This window comes from Anas platyrhynchos, chromosome 16, assembly GCF_047663525.1.
Source record: "Anas platyrhynchos isolate ZD024472 breed Pekin duck chromosome 16, IASCAAS_PekinDuck_T2T, whole genome shotgun sequence".
NCBI lineage: Eukaryota > Metazoa > Chordata > Aves > Anseriformes > Anatidae > Anas > Anas platyrhynchos.
Window position 1 is genome coordinate 7,380,586 of NC_092602.1, and position 25,430 is coordinate 7,406,015.

At 38.4% G+C, this 25,430-nt stretch overlaps 1 protein-coding gene across 3 annotated transcripts in view; it reads left to right on the forward strand.

Moving 5' to 3' along the window:
• CCDC60 (coiled-coil domain containing 60) overlaps positions 1–25,430 on the forward strand; it is a 59,115-nt gene that overhangs the window by 7,981 nt on the left and 25,704 nt on the right. For 2 of the 3 annotated variants that reach the window (XM_072024289.1, XM_005026640.6), the window contains exons 2-3: positions 11,887–11,970; positions 13,397–13,488. In XM_072024289.1, the coding sequence (XP_071880390.1) occupies positions 11,887–11,970; positions 13,397–13,488 (176 nt within the window). Of the gene's footprint in view, positions 1–11,467; positions 11,516–11,886; positions 11,971–13,396; positions 13,489–25,430 lie in introns of those variants that run through there. The other variant, XM_072024290.1, reaches the window with a different exon arrangement.

The following is a 25,430-nucleotide window of genomic DNA, read 5'->3' on the forward strand; positions in this document are numbered from 1 at the left end:
AGTACTGAATTCATTCAACTTTGCTGTCTGACATTCAGAAATCACCCTTGCTTGACAGTAAGTTTAGTTCATCTTTTAGTGAATGCAGATTCTAAAAAAAAAAATAATTAGAAAAAAAAATTGTTTTCTAAATAGGCACCTTGCCATTTCATTTAGCTCATCAGAAGCATTTGAATCTTTCTGTTTTAAACAAGTTGCTTCTGGTAAAATACTGTCTGTAACTTTTTCTCCTTTTGAGTATTTCATTTCTAGCTGTTCTCATCAAATACTGTTAGCTTGTATCACTTACATGAGGTGTCTGAGGTCTGAATTGATGCGTGGCAGTAATTGGGAAGTCAGTATGAGTTGGCTACGTAAGATACGGGCTCTAGAGCAAGGCTTTCCATCACCTATTGGCTGTACTGGCAAATTGTATGAATGGAAGTCTTTGTCCTGTCTTGCTCTGAGGTCAACTAGAAGACACTATTGCTTGAAAACAGTGATTTAATGGCAGAATGACATACAGCCCTAAAACTAATGGAATACAAAATAGGAAATCAAAACAAAGACAGTGCTTAAGGAGAATGGGCCACAGATGCAATGCAGTCTGTGTGTGCAGCTGGCATGGCTATCACAAAATGTTTCTGAAAATAGCTGTCCTCTGGAAAGTCAAGTTTTTGTGGCTTAGCTGTGGCTTACTCCCTTATTTGTGTCAAATGTTAGCAATTTGGGAGTTCCTAAATATTAATCCATTTTTTTTTTCTTTTAAGTCACAGATAAAATAGTATAGGGCTTATTAGCAGATAATGTAGTCAAATCTATGAAAGAATGCTAGTTAGCTTCATATGATGAGCCAGCCAACACCAGATATAAGTGAGGTGTGCATGCTTGCTAGTGTTTTAGTATGAGTTACTAAAAATCCCTTTTTTGTTCAGTATGTTATGCCTAAAACCCATGCAGAGCTGTTTGCTAGGACCTTAATGTAGCTATCAAGGGCACTTAGGGCTTTGTCTTAGAGCTAAAGGGTACTCTGATCTTGCAAAAAACATAGCTAATAATTCTTTTCTTGATGTGGTCCATGTTTGTGACGGACAAAGTTGGTGCCAGCTGGACTGTGGGTACCCTTCATGTTGCTGTCACGGTATGGACTGTATTTATCCCTGTCAAAATGTAAATTTAGTCAGGAACTTTATTCCAGCAGAGTTTGACCCTTTAAAAAACATAGACTTGAGTGAAATTACCAATGGTTCAGAAGTTGCTTATCTTTTTACTTGTAACATTTGTTTTCAGTTTAGGTGGGTAGAATGTCCGTGTATATCGTAACCAGCGAATACTCTTTGAATGTTCCTTCTGAAAGTTGAAAACACTAGAAAAATGTGAAGAAATATGTCAGCATTTTTAAATCCATATTTGTTTTAAGGAAGTAACAAGAGTGGCTGCTTGGAAAAGTAGACTAGAACTGTCAGTCCCATATTGTGATGTGTATGTGGTGAAAAGATGACTTTTTTAGGGCTGGCAGATGCGCTCTGTTCATTTTACAGGTCATTAAATTTCTCATTATACCAACTCAATCATCTGAGTTTTTTAAAGTATGATTTGGAATATCCAAAAGATTAGACAGTGTGCAAAATAAATACAGAAGTTTTTTCAAATTGTTTTGTCTTTCAAAATTAAAATGATAGATAAACTCCATAATGATCATACTATATTATTCTCATTGTCTGCCTACCCCATATGGAAGGTCATATCCTGAAATTAGGTATAGCACCGCATGCAGAGTAACACCAACCAACATTGTATTTGTCAGTCAGTTTAGAGATTCTGATTAACGTGTCTGAATTCTTAGAGGAGAGAATTTCTAATAGGAATTTGTGCATTAGAATATTATCTTTCCAGGCATAGCTAGCAATCTGCATCCCTTTTAATAATACTATAAAGTGCTGCGATGGCAGAAGAGAATTATTGTTGCTAAACTTCTCTACCCTTTGTAGGGTTTTATATTTCCTAGTCAGTGAGTCTTCTCTGTCTGGGGGGGCAGAGAGAAGAATCCCCCCAACCTTCCTTCTCCCTGAACTGGATATAATGTGTTTTCTTCTTTTTTCCCCAAAAAAGCTCAAGATTAGACACCAATGACCACTTTTCCCCAAAGTTGTTAGTTGTGATATCAAAATAAATGTTTGACTGCAGAGTTTAAAGTTTTGTAGATGCTATTTGTGAATAATGAGTGGCATAGAGCTCTGGAAGCTAAAGACACTTTATGCAACAGACATGTTTTTCCATGTCATTGCTGTTCCAAGCTCCCACTGGTCCTGCCTGTCCTCCTTTAAGAATTTTCTGCAAATCACCTTGGTCTTACATGCAGGGCATGAGCCATGTTGGCATCAGGCTGCCCAGAGATTACACCTTACTCCCCTCTGAGGATTTGAAGTCATCATTCACATTAGAAAGCTTTCAGACTTTATCTACATGGGAGCTGCTCAAAAGAGGAATCAACTCAGGTGGCATGACAGTGTGCTAAGTTGGAAGTCCAGGAACCCCCCTGTGGCTGCTGCAGGAGGCTGGTGTGTCCCAAACAGCTGCCCTGTTTGCCCCATATGCACTGATCCTAGATGATTCTCTTACCTCTCCTGAGTGTACCTCTGTAGTAGTGCAATTAGTATTGGAAAATTTAAATAACGTAGAGAATGTATACTATTTTTTAAATATACGTGTGTATATATACCTCCAGATTGGGCCATACCAGAAATAAGTGCTAGGTGGACACACAGCTGGCTTCCATAATCAGGAGCCTAGCAGCTAGTAATTTAACTCAAAGTACAAGAAAGGGCTTGGAAAAATTTCCTCCTTAAAATTTTTACTCATTTACAGGAACTGAATTCTAATAAACCTTATGAACGTAAGCTATCAGGTTTTCCTAAGACATCAGTAAGATCAGCCACATAAAACTGATAATTCTGAACTCTGCATGAGGCAAAGCTGGGCTTGCTTATGCATCCCCAATTCCTTCTACAGGCCAGCTTCAGGATAATTAGTTGCTCATTCTCTCAATAGTTTTTGTGTCCTCATACCTACTACAAAAAAAAACCTTCTTTCTTAAGATCAAGGAAGTTCTAATATCCTAGCTTGTTTGAAACAACGTGCTTGAGAAAACACAGCCAACTCTTTCCTTCTTTCCTTCTGACGTACTAGGCCAGCTGTTGTTTGAGCAAATTGTGCTATAAAGTTTGTCATATTGTACTATAATGTGTTTTCTTCTGTTGTTGGAGTTTGAAATGAATGTAGATATTATGAAAAATGCTCAATTAAGTCTGTACAGAATGAGATTTGCTATTTATTGACAAAACCAGTAGGAGTGTTGCATGTTTGTTCCCACTGTTTCTCAGATAATGTATTTCAGGAGGAATAGATGCAGTAATGGTACTGCTTTTGGCCCCAAATCTTTGTTCTCTAAATGGGCTACAGCAACTTGAAAGACTCTGAAGTGAGTTTCTTTTACCTCAGGCTGTATAACGTATCTCAGTGTATGTCTGTAAGACATTGTCACTTGAATTTTTTCCATGGTAGGTCTGACAATGATATAGGAAGTAGCTCGTTGTGCTGAAGATTTTTCTGGGCCAGTGATGGTTCTTTTCGTAGAAGTCAGGTCTGTTTCACTGAAAAAGCAAATCAACTGTTTTTGTATGTCTGCCTTGAATCAGACCTATTCAAAAACATGACATATATTGCCACGGGGGAAAAGTGCTGTAATATTGAATTAAGAATTATTCCGAAATTCTTGCTAACACGACTGTGGCCTTTGAGAAGAAAAGGCCCAAATCTTCATGCACTTTATTTGCTGGATTGTTCCTTCATCACTGCCCTGCCTCTTCTGTCCAGTGTGTAAGGATTACACATTAAATTGGCATTGGCAAAGTGGAATGACGAATTACCCCCTGAGTGAAGGACTTACTCTGTATATGGTTTTAAGGTATAAGCTGGGCAGGAGGGGAAGAAGTAATCAGTTACTGCTAGGGAAATGCTACAGCTCAAAAGGACAGCTCGCTATTTAAAAAGAGGTGAGGTATCTCCATCATCCAAAGCTGCCTTTACTTTTTTGTTTGTTTGTAGAGCCTCTGTTTTTATTCATTCTAACTGCACTTCTGGGAAACATTCTTTTAAGCCTTTCAGTCAGCACAGGGCAGCACGAAGATTGTTGCACATTGCTTTACTTTGTCTCAGTCTCTAGAGCCAGTTTAGCATTTTGCAGTCTTTTGCCCTTGCCAGTTAAAGTAACTCCTGACTAGAAGGCTTGGGGGGTGTGGGGGGAAGGTCATATCAAAATACAGTTTCTTTTACTCTGTAAACTTATGGAGTAACTACACTGTCCTGCTCACATACGAATGCCAAGACTTTTAAAGGAACTGCTTGAAACCGAAGATCTTAAGGTCCATGAGGAGTGGTGGAGGGCACAGAGAAAAGGGAAGAGAGTGAGGTGCTAACAGTACACCTGGTATTCACTTTAATTTGATGTTCAGCATCCACATGATCAACAGTTGTGGCATATTAAATTAAAACCTGGCTGAGAAAAAAGGAGATATTCAGAAATCTGCCTCCTTTAGTTTTCTTCAGTGATAGTCAGATGTGCTGAAAGATTGAGTCAGACTGTGGAATTAGACTTCTAGCTCAAGTCAAGAGGTGAGCTTTCGAGCTTCAGAGACCTGCTTTCAATTCCATGCCCTTTGTGTGTGTATTCTGTGTGACCAGGGACAAGTCACTTACCTGGTTGTACCTTCATCCTTCATATATACAGACTGACATATATACTGACCAGCATATTGCGACCATTAATATTTTAGGCAGTAAATTGCTGAAGTAATGGGGACCCTGCAGGTACTACAGGTAAACAGGTTCTGGAGTCTTCACTGCTCTTGGATGCCAGAGTAGCCCTTGTGGTCCCTCCATCTCTGCCTTGCTTGCAGATAGTCCATTGTGCTGAAAGCCAGCTGTGTTTGGCTACACCTCTGTGACCTCCAGGTGTGACTGTTGCTACTCGTCTGTTGAACGAAGCCAAAGGAGATGTAGGATCTTGATCTGTTTATTAATACAAGAATAAGCGCTATGCCTTAAACTGCAACAGCAAATAATTCCTACATTGCTGTTTGGTAGATAAAAAGAAAGTGTGGGAGAAACTGCAGAAGTTCAGAGAGAAACAGGTGGTGCTTTTTGTTTTGCTAATCCTGAAGTGGTGACTGGACAGTTTGAAATTCAAGTAACGTGTTAACAGTCTTCACAGCTGAGAACAGTGTGTGTTGGCCAGGATCAATTATTAACTTTTGTATGCACTGCTTATTTATTGAACCAATATCCTTAACTCTTTTTCTTTCTTCCTGTAAGAGAAAAGTTCATTGGTCTTAACATGACCGAGCTTTGTAGTAACTTTCAGTTTTTGTTTTGTCCTCTACCAGGTGGCAGTCATCATGCTTTCTATTCTGTGGCTCTTATTGATTTGGTCAAAAGTAATTAAAGAGATAATTTGTTCTCAATTACATTTCCCTGAATTTCCTGGGGCTGGTAACTCTGCTTTCCAGCTGTGTGTTCCCCCAACTCATTCTCAAATTAACTTTGTTTTCACTATGAAATAAAACAGAATGGCATGTTCTTTATTTTGTTTGTTGCTTTTGGATTGAATAGTGACTCTGTGCTGTAGAAGATATCGATCTGTTAATTTTATTATGTACTCCTGCCTTGGTTCATGAACTTTCATGTTTTTAGCATAGCATTCCAATAAGAAATCATGTGTTAGACTAGCAGAACTAAGAAGCTAATTTTTTTAGAGATGTTAATAAGGGTTTCTGTTTTTTGAGTGTCCTTTGTTACTAAGTGGATCTCTTCAGCACTTCTGTAAGTTATTTTAAACTACTAAATGCAAGAAGGAAATGAGCATTATTGTGGTACATGAGGGTTTTATTTTCTCAGTTAAATACTGTTTACATTAATTTCTAATACAACAGACTTTCTGGCAATCCAAAAGCTTTTTAGGATTTTTGGTTTTCTGTAAGCAGATCTGGGGACAACGTTTGTAATTCTAACTTGAGTAGAAGTAAATATCTAGAAAACAGTAGCGAAGGCTAACTATTATTTTGATTAACAGTATGCCACCAAAAATGTAAATAAAAGGCTTTGGGAGAGCTGCATAAACCTAAATTATTGACATGTTGCCCAGAGACCAGGTAAATGGCAGAAATATGAGACATAAAGAGAGATGTTGTATAGGAGCAGTTTGCTTTTATGTTTACTTGTAAGGACACAATTCAAAACCTTTAGATCATGGAGTTTTCAGATCATCCTATAATGAAATGGTTTTACATAGACTGTAAAGATGGCAGGTCAAATAATGTAGTTGCCTAAGGGGCTAAAAGCAACTGGGGGGTAAATACAATGGCAACAATGGCATTACAGTCGAGATTAATTTGATCCAATTATTTTACTTAATTTATCCCTTATCAGAATTAAGTAAATATTCTTTGGAGAAAATAAAATGAAAAGAGGATTTCCCAGAGAAACTCCCTGAGGATAAGCTGAGGCAAAGTGATGGAATAAACAATACTAAACTATAAGGCAGGGGGTTAGAACTAGGTGGACCTTAGGGGTCCTTTTCAACCCAAAAGATCCTGTGGTTCTGTTTTGGTATGAAAGCAATGGTCTTTCTGTAGTATGCTTTCCACCGCTATAATACCTGAATACTTCATAAAAGTTAATGAATAAGAAATGTTGTTTTCCCTATTTTTGGATATGGGGAACAGAGGCCTAGTGAGCTGAGGTGCTTGTACCAAAATTCATTTTAAAAAATAAAAATAAAAACACATGGGGACATAGGGGAGGGAAAAGCTCTTAGTGGCTGATGGAAAGTGTTAAATGTTTTATTTAGGATGTCAGAAGAAGTTTCTGATAGAGATGAAACTGAGCCTACTTATTCTAAATTTCATTCTTACACCTTTACTGGTAAACAACCTTTCTCTCGCTTATCAGGAAAAAGGAAGGAGGCAGCTGAAATGTCTTTATTGACAGTTCGTTGGAGCATAGAAGGAGAGTGGACGGGACTGGAGCTCCCTCCCTCCCTCATTAATACTATGGTGAAACAGAGGGATGAGTACCCCCCTCCTTCGATAGTGGGATCACTTCTGATCAGAGACCAAGGAACGGAAGCTGCTGCAATAGCACTTAACAAGTGCTCCCCTTGGCACCAGAGATTCTCAGCTGCAAAGTGCCTTGAATTATTGATATGGTACAGCACAACCTTAACAAATCAGGTGTCTTGTGTTTGAGGCTGAGATATATTTGCATCTGCGGATTTAGTTGTGGCATAGCTTAAGCTGGAGCACTAAAATAACATTACTCCTAGAGCAGTCTTAATTTTCTGCAGAATATTCTTACTGAAGTCCTTTGCCTAGGAGTCTCTTGTGTTTAATTTAAAATTCTCTTTTGGCCCTGATGTCTGTTCCATGTTCCCGTATTCTAGTGAAAGGGCAAAAAGGGTCAGTATTGAGCAGCAGCAGAAGCAGAAAAAAGATGCGTACCCTGAGTACTTGGCTAGAATGCGTGCTTTAAAAATCAACATTTAGAATGCTACCTGCAGAACAGCAGTAATCATCTCTGTATGGAGTGCTTCACGAGAGCTTTCTAAATGTTTTTGTAAAATTAAAAATACATTTCACCAGGTTGGGCTTGCATCTGGATGACTAAATGGGTGGCTTGTGATGAAGCTGTGCTGATTTATTTTCATCAAAACACAGTCACCTTTTGCAAATGTAATCATAATGCTCCTATTCAAGCGATATTAGAAAGAAGAGCACAATAGGTGTGTCAATCTATTTTTTCACAATAGCATACCAACCAAATGGGTTGACCAGAGTGGAAAAAAGCTTCATGAATTGCCAAGGGAAGAAGTTCCTTCACCAGCCTAAGTAAAATAAATAAGTACAAACTGAAAGCAAGCTTGGTGTACCTCAGCTCTCCCATCTGTAGATGACATGCAGATCAACAACTCATTTTTCCACAACAGGATTTGGAAAACAAAATTGGAAGTTTTCAGAATTTACAGAATGACATCTGCAAAGATAAGTGTATGAAATGGAAAGTGTGTTTATTAAAAGGAAGGAAATGTCAGCTGAAGAAATTCTATTCTGCAGAATTTAAAATAGAAAGTGGAAGTGTCTGGGAATTGTTAGGATGAAATCTAGTGTCTGGAGGTGGTGGCTTGTGATTGAAACAAGTTATTGAAAAGAACTTATTCATCCAAAAATACTTGGAACTTTCAATCTTCTTCCTGAAGCTGAAGAGGACGTGCAAAGAGCAGCCTAAGCCAATAAGGAGGAATGCCAGACCTTTGTGTGTGCCACATGCGATAGCTCTGGAAGGGGCCGCCTCCAGGTCCGCAGGAGCAGTTTATAGGGAACCAGATGGCATCGAGCTCCACCTGCTGCACTATCTCTGTAGTTCATTTTACTGAGAGCTGCTGGGTGTGATCTCAAGAAAAAGGACCTCAAACATTTTCAGGGGAACTTTTGGATTAATTTCCTCAAGTGATCTCACTTAGGACCACATTTCCTATATTACTGTATGATCTTTTTTGTATCTGTTTAAATTGCTGTTCTTTCTTACATATGGAGCTGTATCTTATTCTGTTACTTCACTATAAAGAAAGCAGGAAATGATCACTGAAACAAACCTTTGATAGCTTAAAAGCAAATTAGATGAACTAGGATAACAGTCTCCTTAAGTTGGAAACACTATAAAAAAAAAAAAAGGGAGGAGCAGAGGGGGACCTCCAAGCCTGTTCACTATTTCTGCACTAAGATTGTTCAAGTTGTCATGATAACATATTGTTGAGCCTAACAAATTAGACTTGGCAGCATTATCTCAGTCTTTTATATCTGCACTACAAATTATGAAGATGGAATTCTCCTGTTCTATCATTATGTACTGTTACTGCTTTAAGCTCAGGTTGCACCTTTTCAGTACACATCGTAATGAAAGATATCGTTGTAGGAAAGGAAGCTATTTCCTTCTGTTTTCTGTGATAAGGCTGATTGAATCACATTATCAGTACCTGGGTGGAAGGGTAGCATATGTGATACCTCCCTCCCCTTCCTTCCTGTCAAACTGTGCAAAGGTTAGGTAGGTTTACAGCTCTTTTCTCTTGCCTTTCCTCATGAACTGGCAGAGTTGCCTGACCAGAGGTGGGATGCAGGATAACATTGCATCCTGTAAAATGTTGATCACAAATTTATTTTTTCCCATCGTGTCCAGGAATCTCTGAAAGTTCTCTTTGAAAGAAACTTTTCTCTCAGTGCTCTACAGCATTGCACATTTGCAAAGAATGTGCCTAAATGGATTCTGAGCTAATACTGGTGGTCAATGTACCTCTAAAGCATTGAAGTCTTTGGAGTAGTGAGTTATTCTGAGAGATTTTTTAAATGGATTTTAATCACGTCATTCAAGGTATTGCCAGCTGTAAAAACAATGGTAGCTGGCCATGGCCAACATATTGCTGCTTCTGCTGGGAGAAAAAAAATAGTGTCAGGAACAAATCAGACCAGAAATTTGGCTGTTTCTGAAGCCTAAGATGCTTCTGCTCCAAGTCCAAATCAGGTTTCTAATAGCTTTCTCTTTACAGATTAAATGTTTGCAATTATAAAACAAAACAGTAACAAGAAAAACCACCAGCAGCATTAGTCTGCATGCTATTCCTGTGGCAAAGAAGATGAGAACTCACATGAGCTTACAATTTTGGGTTTTGTTTCTTATTATACTATGGGATGATGCTCAGATAAGGTTGGTGGTTAGCATTGTAGATTGCAAGTACAGAGGAGAAAGCCAGATGAAAGTAGTTCAACCTTCGTTCTCCTTCTCTGCTACTGTGTCAAAAGACTGAGAATTTCTTGGAGCTATTTTTTCCATTGTAATCTCAAAATGATGTGTGCCCTAATGTAAATTAAATGATGTTCAAAATATTAAAACATTGGATGGGGGGAGGAGGATGAAAGCCTTTCACATTTTGAAATGAAATTGCTTCTAGGTCAGGTTCAGGTCAAATTGCTTGTAGGTCAGGTGAAGGCTTTTTTCACCTAGGAAGTCATTTACCCATCCATCTGGCACCTTTCTACTGTGAAGAGTACTCTAAAGTTTAGAAGGGTGGATTAGAGAAAAATAATAGTTACGTCATTTATTAACATTAACATTTATTATGTTTCAGATATTGTTTGCATTAATATACATACAGTTATGAATATAGTTTATGCTGAAAATAAAAAATCAAACCCACAAATACTGGGTTTTGTTTGGCAACAAATTTCTGAAATCCAGTCAACTCTTGAAAGTCTGTTTTCACAAATAAAGACATGGGCCTATTCAGAAAAAATATATTGATTATGGCATATAATCATAAATAGTTGCACTGAGTTTTAGGGAAAATAAAATTTAAGACTCTCTTCACTGACTGTATACTTACCTCCAGTAATTTCCTCTGATGGGGTGAAATACGGGTGCCTGCTCAGGCTGTAAAATGATTCCTTTCTCATTCAGTGTGTGAATGACCTTTTTTCACACACGGAGGCAGCTCTTGGATGTATCAGGGTCCCTCTAAGATTTGTACTCCCAAGCCCTGTCAATTTGCCATCTGTCCCTGCTCCTGCTGACCAATCTTGTTCAAGTGCTCCCCAATTGCATGAAATAGCAGAGCCTTTGGACACTTGTCTTTGACATTTTATTAGTTTATCTTTACATGCTGCAGAAAATCTTATTTCTATTCCAGCTACTTTGCTTTTAGTACCATTGCTGCTTAATTTTTTTTTCCAGTCTTTTGTTTATGGGCTGCCTCAGTGATTACATTAGAATGCTGGTGTTAGCAGTTTTCTGGGGGATGAAGAATACTGCTCTGTACACCTTCAACCTTTGTTCTGCTGAAATGTTACATTGGAACATAGATTTGGAAAGCAGTTTGTGCCTTCCCAAGTCAAGATTCTAAGCAAAGTGCTGTGCTCTTAGGGATTTTTAAAACACTTAAGTATTTCCAGGCTTTGTACTGTTGTGCAAAAGCTATATAGTGTAGCAAGTATTTCATCCACAGCTCTGAATTTGCTGTGCAGAGACTTTCAGACTTTGTTGTACATCAGCTCTGCCCAAGCTATATGGCTGTGGCTTTCTAGGGCCTCCAGCTTTGCTTTGCTTGGAATCAATAAATGAGCTCTTTGATCTGAAACTACTCCAGGAAGGAATTACTATTTTCATATCCTTTTAGCCTGAGCACCATACACTGCTGAGTGATCTAAAATCTTTTATTAATCTACCTGCATATATGCCTATGTATATTAATATTAATAGGAGGGAATCTGTCTTCCTTCCACTTGAATAACCTACTGGTTGAAGGAAAACTAAAAATGGGCTTGTGTTTGACTTCAGGGCTTTTCATGAGTCTGTGCCATCCTTGGGGGTGAAAGCACAGACCCAAGAATAGTGATCTAGCATGGTATCTATCTTCAGGGAAGAACAATTACTGGTAAGTAATTTCCTATTCCTGTTTTGGAAATTGGATTTTCTTTTTATGTTAGACGCAGTAGATAAATCTTCCATAAGAAAAGTGTTTTTTTTTTTTTTTTTAAAAACATTCAAGCACAGTAATTTAGAAAGTGTGTATGCACTTTGCGCGGTAGGTTTTCCATAGGTGCTTCACATGAGAATCTCTCTGTGTGCCAAATTTACTCAGTGACATTTTAAGTGTTTCTACATAAGACTAGCCATTACTTTTGTTTTAGTTTGCCTCCCTGTAGGACAACTAATTTACACCGCTTAATTTTGAAAATGGTGACTAGCTACTGTATGGCTAATGAGCACTTCAAATATGGTTACATGTTTTTGTTAATATTTTAGGAACCAGCAAAAAAAGATGTGCAGGAAAGACCACACAAAGAAGTAGCTAAGGTTCCTACTAATGAGTACTCTTTCAATCCGAAGGTAAGACTACATAGTTTAATTACTGTTGAAGCTTTGATTCAGGGTCGAGTTAAAGAAGCCAACAGACAGACATCATATTTAAAATATATACATAAGTGTTTACTGTGTTCAAGGCTTAAAGCCTTACTGTACAAAAGGAACCAGCCTTTTTGCTGGCTGATGAACATATCATAGGTTTTATCTAGTAAAATGATCGCTAATGAGTGAGATAAGTTTATAGTGTAATTTGGTAAAAAATACTATTCAGAAAATTCAGTTTAGTGTTGCTAGTTATTCCATTCATCAACTCTGGAAGGCCAGCCTTCAAACTATACAACAGTTTAGCACAGAAATGACTAACTTATTCAGAATGACTGTTTAAGCATTTTGTTTTTTGAAGGATGTAGGTAAGTATTGCACATCCTTACATCTCAAAAACCTGTAGGTGAAAGGGGTGTTGGTCATCTTTATTTCCTTTACTGGGAATTTATTTTTATGGGCACCCTAGGACAACTTACAAGATGCACAAAACTGCCCAAAGGAATAACTTAGGCGGCCCCTCAGGTTGTGCACACCAATATTACTCTTCCCAGTATATGGCAATTCAGCCATGCACTCCTTGCACATTGAATGCTGCCTCAGCTGCATATTTTATTAGCTTAACTAACACATGCAAAAGCACTGTATGCGCACAGCATGTGATCATCATTCTATAAAACTGATGCAGCTGTTCTCTGGAAGCCCCAAGGATACTTCTAAGCCATGGCTAGTTCAACAACAAATGTAAACTTTTATCTCATAGATGTTCAGAAGAAAACATGTTGCATGCATTTGAACAATGTACTAAGTTGATGATTTTAATTCCCTTGTGTGAAATTGCTGACCTTGTGTATATACTCCTTTTAAAAATAAATAAATAAGAAACCATTATGTTCTATGCTCCAAAAGCAGCCACATCTGTGGAACTTTTCATATTGCTTTCATCTTTTTGCTTTGTTTGTGTGTGTTTGTTTAAAAATGCCTATCTCCTGTTTTGAGTCTGAAAATCTTCTTGGACTGGAACTTCTAAAGTATTTCTCTCTCATGTATACTTCTTGTAGTTTGCATAAGCAGTCACAGCAGTCATTCCCTTAGTCTAGGCAATTGAACAGTCTCTTCTTGTCTGATAGTTTAATGAGTCTCACAGGTCCTTAACTGCTTGTAAGGCTTCTGTTAAATCCAAAGTCAGCCAATGAGTTAAAAGCTGTTGAAATGCACATGTCTACAGAGACGTATCATATAAGGTTTTTTACATGCTTATGAAGAGTCCTAATGCTGTCCCAGATATTTTTTGACCATCTCAGACAATGTTTAGTGATTAAAGCTGAACTCTGAGACTGCACATATCTTATCTCTGCTGAGCTCTTATTAATACCCTAATGCTAATTATCAACTTTATCACTTTCAGTCTGACCCACCAGAATCAGTGAAGAGACTCACCTCATTTAGAGAAACAGGAAAGGAGCTGAAGACTCTTAATAAAGCTTTAGCTCAGTCAAGGTAAGGGAATCCAGAGCACACAGAAATGGACCAGTCAAGACTAAAAGAATTGTTGGTTCTGCAGTGGCAGCAGTTGGATTAGAGGCAAAATAATCAACTGTACTAACAGCTTAGGGAAAGATGGCTCCTAATTTTCTCTCTATGGGCTGTTGTGTATACTCAAAATTTTGACTCTGGTGCATGAAGAATGATTGATAGCTCTGTTGATAATTCTACGTTGTTTAAGTGTTCATTATAAAGGTGTTTGCTATTTCTTTGCAGTTTTTTTGCATAAAACAGTATTGTGCCAAGATCTGGTAATCAAAGTAGTCAGAAATGAGCAAAGGTGTCCACTATGATGGAAAATATAGTGGCAGATATTCTCACTACAAACAGAAATACATGCAGAGACTCATTCGGAATATTCCAACCTGACTCTCAGGAAGATGCTGACTTGGTAGGAACAAACTCTTGTGCTCCTTAGTTGATGGGAATGGGGATGTTTGATTCAGACATAAATCTGGGATCCTATGTAGTCTTCAGCCAACTGCTTGGACAACAACCATTATTTGATTTAGGGGGTTGACCATAAAGATTAGTTGGGCGTGCTTGCTTTTCCTAGAATGTATCTTCTATTACCACTGTCAGAGATGCAGTAAGCTGTCTCTGCAGGGCGTTTCTTATAGTCCTATTAAAAAAACAAAACAAAACAATGAAGCCTATTGGGCATAGGCTTTAGCAAAGAGTGGTTTCCAGTTTAGGTACTCATACTTTTAAATGCACTTATGCTGTGTTGACACCTGTGTCACTACAGCTGCTCCTTAAGTTGATGAGACCGAGCCTTCAATATGCTGTTCTGTTTCAATCATACATTTTGATTGCACTCCAAACTTGCCTACAGAAACCATTCACTGTATTTGCTAAGTATTAGCTTAAGTAATTGCTAAACCATTTAAGTCTTGCAGTAGGTGACTCTGGAGTTTTCTACATTTTCCTGGAACCTTGTAGCTTTCTTGATGTGAGTATTAATCTAAGAAACAAGAATCATTTGCAACTGAAACAGCAAGCAGTAGTACAAAAAGGTGATTTACATCTGGCAAGGTTTAGTTACAGCCTGCTGCAAATAAAACTGACAAATTACTGCTGCCAGCCCCAGCAGGGTACACCTTACATGAGTGTTTACCACATTTGTAGACTTTGAGCCTTTGAAGAACATTCACTAGATAAAAATAGTTGAATCAAAGCAAGCAGCAACGAGACAGACATTTATATGGAAACTTAATTTAATTGGTTAAAATCCAAGGAAGTCTGCTAGTCAAGAGAACACGTGATATTGTATCTTCATAATATGTTAAAGATTGTTTGAGATTGTAATGGTACAGAAACCAAGGAAGTTAGAGAAAAGTAGCTTCTTGACATGTGCGACTCCAGAGGAATCACAACTTTACTTTTCACAATGTAGTGTTTATACCATGTAAACATTTTGAAATATTTATACTACAAACATTTTTACTAAGCTGTATACTAGTTACTCATAATGTTAAATTTCACATTCTTCCCTTTTATTCTTATTTTAATCCAGTTATTTTTCATTTATTTTGTTATTTTGTGAATTTTCACTTTATAAATTTGACTGAAAGGTGATCAACCATAAACAAAATAATAAATGTTGCATACTTCAAATGTTGAATGAGCCATTTTAGTAAAGGCTGGCTTGGTTTTGCTGTAAATGCAGTGTTAATTATGTTTGTCTGCCTTCATTGCAGAAGGCATATTAGTGTCATTGTCTCTTTGAAGTCAAGTTAAAGTTCTTTTGACGAAAAGCTGTCAGAGGTCAGTTTCTTCTTGATTTGTGATTTGCAGGTGCATGCAGCTTGCTTTAGGATGTTTTACATCCTTTAATTTTGAATGAGTAGGATAAAAAAAAATACTTAAAACGTTTTGTAGGATGAAGTTTACCATCACCCGTGATATGAAAAGGCTTGATTTTTAAGTTTGATGCAACTGATTTGCCAGGCATTTGGATGAAGCTAACTGAACCATTCTTCTCATTATAATTTATAGTTCAAAGGAATTGAGTGTCATTTTGCTAGTAGGTTAACCTGAGGGGGCCTTGGTTTGTTACTTGCTGGAAAACATTTTGAAATGTCAGTAGGAGCTACGTAGTATTTTTGCATACCTTGACCAACGTAGAGATGTTTAGGATCAACTGAGCTTTTCCACCTTGTTGAAATTCTCTGCAATTAAATAGACCGAGTGAGCTTCTAATTATATAATTATAGAGATTTTATACCTACAACTTCTTCAGCATATGAGAGTGAGTAATGGACAATACAGGGCTGTTTTTGCAGAACCTGGTGTTTTGAGCTCTTGATGAGGAGTACTGAATCTGAAGGATTCAGTGGCAAGAAAAACCATGCTTTTCCAAGGTGGCTTTGCTGTGCGCTAAAGCAGCTCCATGTAGGACAAGTGGTACAAACTGCAGCTGGACGTGATTAGTTCATACCAGAAGGAGATAAGTAGATGGCCTCTCCACACTTCCTGCACCTTCTGCTCCCTGTTTCTGAGCATTATAGCATTGTGCTGAGTGCTTTATAGGGAGGTCAGAAATTGGGAGTGGGGGTATCAAGATGGTGATCCTAACTCCTGCTGAGCAGTGCTCTGTGTACCTTTGTACAAATCATTTGACCTCACTGCACCTCTGTCAAGTAAATTGGAATCGGAAACAGTGCAATGTATCTGAACTAAACTTACTGCATAAATATATAGCTTTTAATTTGGCATGGATGGCAGAGTGTGAATGAAAATTGCTTTTTTTTTTTTTAACATATAGGGTTTTTTTCTTTAACCATTTGTATTTACATTCTTTTAGTCTTATTACCATTATCTTACGCTTTCAGGGATGTTAGCTTGAAAACTTGTATGATGCCTAGCACTCAGGGCATGCAAGCATTGTCTTAAGTCCACAGCTCTGATGGGTATCAGGTAGATGATGATTACTCTGATAGGAAATAGGAAAAAATCAAATTGCGGAGGTAAGATTATCACTGGAACAATTGTGACTGGAACTCAGGTGTCTCAGGTAAGTAAATACTTGAGTTGTTCTAGATTTCAGTGATGTCTCTTTCTCTGATTCTTTTTCAAAATTGGGCCGCTAAATCAGAAGCTCCAGGGAAAGACTTTAAGAGATCCAGTCCATCACTCTGGGTGAGTGCAGTTGTTTCCTATAATAGATGAAGTGATTTGTGTAGCCTACTTTTAACTCAAGACACATGCTTCACATAATCATAAATGCAGATTCACCTTCAGCTGGATGTTTAATGGTAATGTAATCTGCAAAATTATGTTAAATGCAGACTTTTAATGATGTGAATAGATTTGATCCTAATGTATTTTGATGTTATGTTTTCCAAGTGATTTAAAAAAAAAAAAAAAAAAAAATACAGCTAAAAGGACAGAGAAGTTCTTATTCCTTTATGGACACTATCAGCAGAATTGTCTGTTAAGTCCTGATCAGTTGTACCTGTACCACACCCACAGAGGACAGGAATGTTGGGCAACTTCCTAAACATCTAATTTGGCCCACAGAATGTTTTTTTTTTTTTTACTGCTGATGCAGAAAATAGACAGACCCCAACTCTATTTTAATATCCCAAGCAGAATTTGGTGTGCTGACAAGTAAGAAAATCTATACCTGTTAAAGCATCTCCAACTCCTCCGTGTTTTTCTAGTTCCATAAACTTAGTTTTCAGTTGTATGCAATACTTGCTTCATGTAATTTCAAATGCCTGAGTGGGATCTATTCCTGTCCACTGATTTTCCATCACCATTGAAATGTAGGTGGAACACAAAGCAAAAGAAGACTTAATCTTGTGTTACTGCACAAGTAAATTTATATTTACTTTTTACATTGACAGCACAGTGTGGTGCCTTCACACTGATGGCTAGCAAAGTTCCACTATACTTCTCTCTCAATCTTCTTCCTCAAAGGAAGAGGGGGAGAAAATAAAATGAAAAGAGCTTGAGGGTTGAGATAAGGACAGGGAGATCACTCACCATTTACCATTACAGACTGAACACAGGGAGATTAATGTAACTTACTGCCTATCACTAACAGACTAGAGCAGTGAGAAACTAAAAGCAAACCAAAAACATCCTCCCATCCACGCTATTCTACCTCCTTTCCCCATGTGGTGCAGGGGAACAGGGAATGGGGATTACAGCCAGTTCATAACACTTCATCTGCTGCTCCTTCACAGTCATTCTCTGCCCCTGCTCCAACGTGGGGTCCCTCCCAGGGATGCCATCCTTCCCCAACTGGTCCTATGTAGGTTTCCCACAGGCAGCAGCTCTTCAAGAACTGCTCCCGTATGGGTCTGTGCAATTGGGCTGATCCTTCAGAAGCAGACTGCTCCAGCATGGGACCCCCACAGGCTGCAGCTCCCCTGAGACCTCCTGCTCCTGCGTGGCCTCTTCTCCACAGGCAGTAGCTCTGGCCCGGGGCTTGCTCGGGCGGGGATTCTCCATGGACTGCAGCCTCCTCCAGGCCACATCCACCTGCTCCGCCGGGGGCTCCTCCACAGGCTGCAGCGTGGAGATCTGCTCCATGTGGGACTCATGGGCTGCAGGGGGACAGCCTGCTCCACCAGGAGCCTCTCCATGGGCTACAGAGGAACTTCTGCTCCCCTTCTGCACTACCCTTGGTGTCTGTAGGGTTGTTTCTCTCTATATTTTCTTACTCCTTTCTACCTTAGTGCTGTTGCACAGCAGTTTTTTTTTTTTCTCTTCGTTTTCCTTTCTTAAATCTGCTCTCACAGAGGCACAGAAGCATTGCTCTATTGCTCCACTCTGGCCATTAGCAGATCCCTTTTGGAACTGGCTGGGACTGGCTCTTATCTAATGTGGGGCAGCTCCTGGGCTCTTCTCACAGAGGTTGCCCCTCAGTCCCCCTGCTACCAAACCTTGCCATGTAAACCCAATCCACACAGTAAATGATAAATTTACACATTTGGGTTTTGGTTATTCTGTTTTTTGAATATCAGCAATTTAGCTTGTTCAGTGCCTAATCAGAGGTTCTTAGCAAGCTCATGAGAAATGTGTTTGCATACTGTTGTGCAGGCAATGGTCACTTGTTTCTTGAGAGCATTTGTTGTCTGAATACATGTTCAAATGAAGTTTGCCTGTCATTTTGTGTAATACCACACGTTCTTTACATTGTAATCCTGGTGGTGATCCTGCAGCACACCTAATAAAGTTTATTCTATTTACTGTGGAAATTAAGTCACAATTCCTATATGCCTTATATAATTTAAGAAGTGAAGTATGATGTGAACTACAATGGCCATGGAGAAGTTTGCATGAGAAAAAATAGGGGAACTGATTTTTGAGATGTAGACTTGCATCTTCTAGTGCTTTCTAAAATATGCAGTAGCCAAATGACGTGATATGCAGAAATATATCCAACATACCTTATATCTGGAAATCAAGAGTAAGCGATAACGTTTTTCTATATTATTCTGTTGTATAAGCCTGGATATTCCTCGACTGTCGCTGTATGACCTTTTAACAATGAAAATGTGCTAGCCATTCACCTTGAGTGTTTGTACAATGCTGCTTTAACTAAATCTGCATGTAGGATAGAAAGAACTGTAAGAATAGCAAGGAGATGAAACCAGCAGCCTTTTTAACCAAATATTGAGATACAGAGTTTCAGGAAAAGATAATTTCAAGTGAGAATTACTGTACTGATGGTTTGGACCACAGAGCATGTCAGCACTACTTCTTAGTAACAAATTCAGACTACAGAAAAGGAGCTATTTTCTGGGGGGGAAGCAGAGTGGAAAATGCACAAAAGAAGAAAACTGGAGTGTAAATCATTAGGACAGCAACTTTTTATTTCAATGAAAGCAGTCAGGCTAGCGGAGCAGAATGCTAATACATACTACAGGGAGTCAGTGAATACAAATGACCTTTGTGGATTTTTTTTGCTGCCTTTCCTTATGATTGAAAAGGAACAGCGAGCAGTTGTCTTAATTGGATGTTAATTGATACATATTCATGGAAAGTAATGTCTGTGATCTTGCAGCTTGTTTGTATTAACAAGTATAATGGAACAAACTGAGGAAGTTTTTAAGAATAATGATCAGAGTGACATAGCATAGTAGTATGAATTTTAAAATTATCTCAAAAATGTTTGAAGTTGTTACCAGAACAGACTTAAATGCATTCATAACGCTTTAATATTCCACTTTAAACATTAAAAAACATGAAGTGCAGATAAACCATATAATTATGAACTCCTACCTCTTCTTAGTAATATTCTCTTTAAGTATAAGATGATCTTCATGATGATATACAAGAGGGTGATGGCAACGCAGAGGTTGTTCAGGCTGTCATCTTTCATAAATATCAGTCTATTCTAAGCAGAAAGTCTTACCAGTGCCTTCCGGCTAATGAGGTGTACCAAATCACTTTAGGGAGGTATCAGAGTGCTGGCAGGTTACCATTTTAACTAAACTACAAGCTAAAATATAGGAAGGAATTGCATGTCTTTTTGTAGCATAAAAAGATCTCTTTGGGAAATCTGTAGATAATGGTAATTCTTCTTCGGGGATCAATGTGCCGTAGTTCCAGTGGAGGTTGCACATGTAGACACAAAGAAGTCCTGAGTTACTTGGCTCAGCATTTCTCATTGTCTGATTCAGTGGGTGGTGTACAGTATGGCAGAAAAGATGACACCTTTATCTGTGACACTAGGCCAGGCTGCCCATGAACACCTCCAGGAAAGGGGCATCTGCAGCTTCTCTGGGCAACCTGTTGAGCACCTCACTGCCCTCAGTAAAGAATTTCCTCCTAATCTATGATCTAAATCTGATATCTTTTAGTTTAAAACTGTTCCGCTTGTCTTATCACTATCTGCCTGTGTAAAAAGTCACTCTCCATCTTTTTTATAAGCCCCCTTTAAGTACTGGGAGCCTTCTCTTCTCCAGACTGAACATCCAGCTCTCTCTCATTGGAGAGGTGTTTTAGCCCTGTGGTCATCTTTGTAGTCCTCCTCTTGACCTGCTCTATAAGGTCCACATCCTTCTTGTGCTGGGGGCCCCAGCCCTGGACACAGCACTCCAGGTGGGGCCTTGAGAGGACAGAGCAGTGGGGGGCAATCCCCTCCCATGACCTGCTGCCCACTCCTCTGTTGATGCAGCCCAGGACGCAGTTGTTCTGAGCTGCCAGCACATTCTGGCTCATGTTGAGCTTTTTGTCTCCCAGAACCCTCAAGTCCTTTTCAGCAGGGCTGCTCTCTGTGAGTTCTTCTCCCAGTCTGTACTCGTGTCTGGGATTACCCCAACCCAGGTGCAGCACCTTGCATTTGGACTTGCTGACCCTCATTAGGTTCTCATGGGCCCACTTCTCCAGCCTGTCCAGGTCCCTTCGGATGGCTTCCCTTCCTTCTGGTGTATTTACTGCACCGCTCAGCTTGGTGTCATCTGCACATTTGCTGAGGGTGCACTCAGTTGCAGTCTGTCACTGATAAGAAGTTGAAATATCTTTAGCTTTGCTCTAACGATTATATTTTCATTTCTACAAGAGGAAATATTCTATTGCTATTTTTTTACTAAGACAAGAAAAACTGAAGTACAGCCACTTTGAAATGACATTCAGCTTTGAAGGAGATACTTTTTTTTTTTTATTGCTTTGTTGCAATCACATCTGTAAATGTGATCCAGAAATAATGTTAAGTAATCCACAGCTGCATGAGGATTATATGAGAACCAAGAAAGTAGAGGTCTTTGTAACTAATCATAAATTGTAGCAAGATGTAGGAACACTTACACAGCAAAAAAGATTACCAAAGCATTGGAGGCTTGTGGTCGTTAATACAAAATAAAAGCAGGTAGCCATAAATCACTTCTGTGAGCTAACTCAGCCAGAAAGACCATGCAAGTGTGCTGGAAATACTCATTATTAAACATCACCACAAAAAATAGAGCTTAAAAATAAATATATTGCTTAAAATTAGACTAGTTGAAAATATTGTCTTTATGTAAAAAAGAGGCACAAAACGTGAGAGCAACTGGAAACAAAACCAAACAGAATGTGTTACAAAGGAAACATCTCAATTCCATTAAGGAGACAAATGTTTTCTTGTTTTTCTTGTTTCTGCCTCAGTTAAGTCCTTCTAATAAATGGATTGCCAGGCAAAATTGGTAATGATTTTCACTGACCCCCAAAAGAGATAGAAATACAGATTTTTTTTTTTGATGCCTAGAAAGGTGAAAAGAGGGATAATGTTTTTGAAAGTCTCTCTTCACCTAAGCTCTACAAATGGGGCAGGCTGCCATACTGCTGTCCTTGTGTTCCTCTTCCCTGCACGAACTGATTAATACATCCCAGTTCCGCTCTGTGGCAAGGCTGAGGATATGCACTGAGGTGCACAGTGATGGAGTAGCCTGTTAGAAGGTCATTGTACTGGTGGATTTGCACAGTTTAAATACCTGACTGTAGGCATGGGGCTGAATTTGTTTCATCTAGAATGAGACATTTACCTGAGCTTTCTGAATTAGAAGCCCAGTCCCCCTAGACTACTTTTGCCATTGGATAGAAATAGATGTATTGAAAGATGATTCTGATCCTATGTTAACTTAAAGTCTGCCTTCAACTTGGGAGGAGTATATGCATTGTAGAGGAAATTAAATGAGTTTAGACTAAATAGTTACTTCTCATGAAACAGAGCTACATCTTGAAAAGCAGACATATTTTTTAGATTTAGTCTAACATAATCTAACAAACTACATGGGAAAGGAAGCAGAGGTGATGCGACTGCTTTGCCAGGGCACTCTCACTCACTTTTGGCAAGAAAAATAGGAGATGAGAAATTGTGTTTACTTCGTTAAGTGTGTCTATTTTCTTTAAATTGAAGCACTTCTATTATCACAAATTGCAGGTGTTTTCTATGGCTTCCAGCTATACCAGTAAGATAGCTTGTGGTTATGATACGTAGTATCAGGAAAAAAAAGAAAAAAGAAGAAGAAAATGGACCTTATCTCTGTCAATGTAAAATTACAAGAACTGCTCACGTGGTGACTTATCTAAGCATAGGTGCCCATGTAAAAATGACACATTGTGGTCATCCTTAGTCAGTGATGCCTAGGAATTGACAGCTTTGAGCTACAAGCCCAAAGGGAAGGAGTTCATGCCATTTTGTGAGCCACTCAAGCCTTTATTTGCAAAATGGATGTGCCCAGCTTCTGTAGATGTACTGCATTTCCTATAGTTTGAAGAAAATTGGCTCCCCTGCCTCTGTTCCAGTAGTGTTAGTTAAATAAAACTAAATGTCAAACTGTTGGCAATTTTGCAGTATTCCAGTGGCTGATTTTTATGTTTTAAATTAGAAACTGCATGTTTCTTTAAAATGGTTCAAGTTTCCTGAAGGCAGATCTCTAAAAGTCAGTCTGCTGAAAGCTCAGGCTCTACTAATGCATTCTTTATGCCCGCAACAGCAATTAGACTGACATACCCCAAGAGCTGTTTCGGCTACTTCTCTTCCTGCTAGTGGCTTTGTAACTAGCTGTCTTTGAAGGATACTTTTTAATACAAAGCCACTTGAGTTTTGTGATTGAAAAGGTAGCTACTATGGGAAGACTTTAAAAGGCAAGAAATGAGTTGGGTTTGGAATTTTGGTTATGAATCTTGACTGTCCTTACCTGTGGATCTATACCAACCCTGTTTTAATATATACAGGCAAAGAAAACTTCAGTGGAGATTCTGATATATTGGCATTCATTAATGTGCATGGTTTACTAAATGATTCAGTGGAGCGTGTGAGAGTGGAGAGGAGACCGTAGTTACAAACCAAAAAAGTCAGGCAGAACTAACTGAGAAGGTGCAATGTCTATCTGCCAATATTAGTTTCCAGTGTACTTAATACTTCCTAATGTCGGTTGCTTGGAAACCAGTGTTGTGTGCCCTTTTGCTGCTTGGCAGAAATCACTCTAATTGGCATGTTTCTAGCACTGTCACTGCTGGCAGTCTGCAGCATTTTTTTTTTTTCCAGAAGCAAAAATTTTCTTTACATGAGTGATGGCTCACATTAATTAGACAGCAGTCATGGCCAAAGACATCCATTTAAGTGTATGGGTGTATGAATCATCATCTCTATCATCAATCACTGGAAAGACTGCTATTCCCATCAACATTTCTGTCTTTCCAGGCTGTTCATTTGAGTCTCAATCTCCTTTCTTCTCGTGCAAAAGTATGTTTATTATTTGAAAATGTGTAAGTGGAAATAGTTCATTGCGTATTAGATTTTACTACCGAAACATGACAGTCTAATTCTTTGTATTGTGACAAAAAATGACACATTGTGACTGAATGTTTGAACAAAGCTACCACTTAAAATGGGTTTTCCACTACTTAGTAGTAAATGTCATTGTTCTGTGAATACCTTTGTGCGGTAAGGTAAAATGCTAGATTGTGAGGAGTAGATTCTACTTTCGTGTGAATATCCTGAACCAACCGTATTTCTAAGGGGGTCAGGACCTCATTGGAGTTCCACTTACGAAATGTGTTTTTATGGGAAACATGAACTTAAAGTTGTTTTTGTACTTTCTTACAGGGAAAAAAAAAGGTAAGCCTAAAAATCTTCAGATGACTTTTTTTTTCCTTTCTTTCTGAAGTCTAAGTAATCATTTCCCCAAAGCTTTGGGAGAAGAATTTGAAGCAAAGCCTCAAAATTGACAAATTTTTCTTCCCTTCATCAGTACAAAACTGTCTTATCTGTGCTGCTCTGTAATTACTTCCCCCCCTGACCTTAGTTTATGTACTTCTCCAGAGAAACCAGGAGCTGGAAACCTAAATGTATCTGCATCCTGCATGCAACTTTTCCATCACCAAAATCAGCAAGAATAGAATTTACAGCACAGTGCAACTGGAGAAGGACCTGTATATACTTCCAGAAGTAGTAGTTGCATGTTCTTGCGTTCTGGGGCTTCTTAAAAGTGAAATTGCTACCCTTCATTCTTTCTAGGTTCAGAACACGTTTACACGTAAAAATAAGATCTTTTGTATATTACTTTGTACCTCCAGGTAGCCAAACATTTGTGTTCTTCCACATTAGAGAACCTCTCCTCACTTCACGAGGGAAGCAGCATTTTCATTTTTTTAATGTCTTTGTAGTTAATTAAAAACCACTCTAAATTATCTTTAAATGTATGATAATATATTAATATATTCACCTGGTCACATCTTTTATAATAGTGTTACGTTGTTTTCACTAGAAGGTCTTTATTTCTTCTTGCAGTCTGTGAACATACCACAAATTTATTCATGTTTTATTTTGTTTCATGACTGCATAGTCAGATTTTCATTTGAAAATATGCATCATCACTTTTATGCAGAGCCTGTTTTTTTTTTTGTGTGTGTGTGTTTTTTTAAACAAATATGTTTGAGTAGAGAGTATTGTACTCATCTTCAGGAGAATAAAACAGAAATCTACATCTGAAATAATCTGGGTATTCCAGATTGTATCCATACCTTGAACTGTCCAAGACAGATGTTGATATGGTACCACTTTAGTTCCTTGCCGGAATGGTTAATGGTTCAGTATGGTAAATGATAACGGATGTCTGAGTATCTACATTTAATAGATCTTAATGTAATTATAATCTGTTGTTTTTTTTTTTTTTACTGAATTTAAGAAGATAAGATGTATTAATATTTACCTATTAGTTTCTTACTGTGTGTTTACTCAGCCATTAAATAGGGTAGTAAGCATTGTGTTCCTGTTTCTCTGTTGCCTTATATATATTGTTGCAACTCTGTAATTTGGCTATAAACACTACCAAACCAGAATTCTTAATTTACATTAGTACCTATATATTAATTGTGAATACTTGCAAGTGTTTTCTGCCCATGTGCTGAGACTTCAGGACGTGACCTAAACGCCATGTAGACAGAGCTCAAGAGCA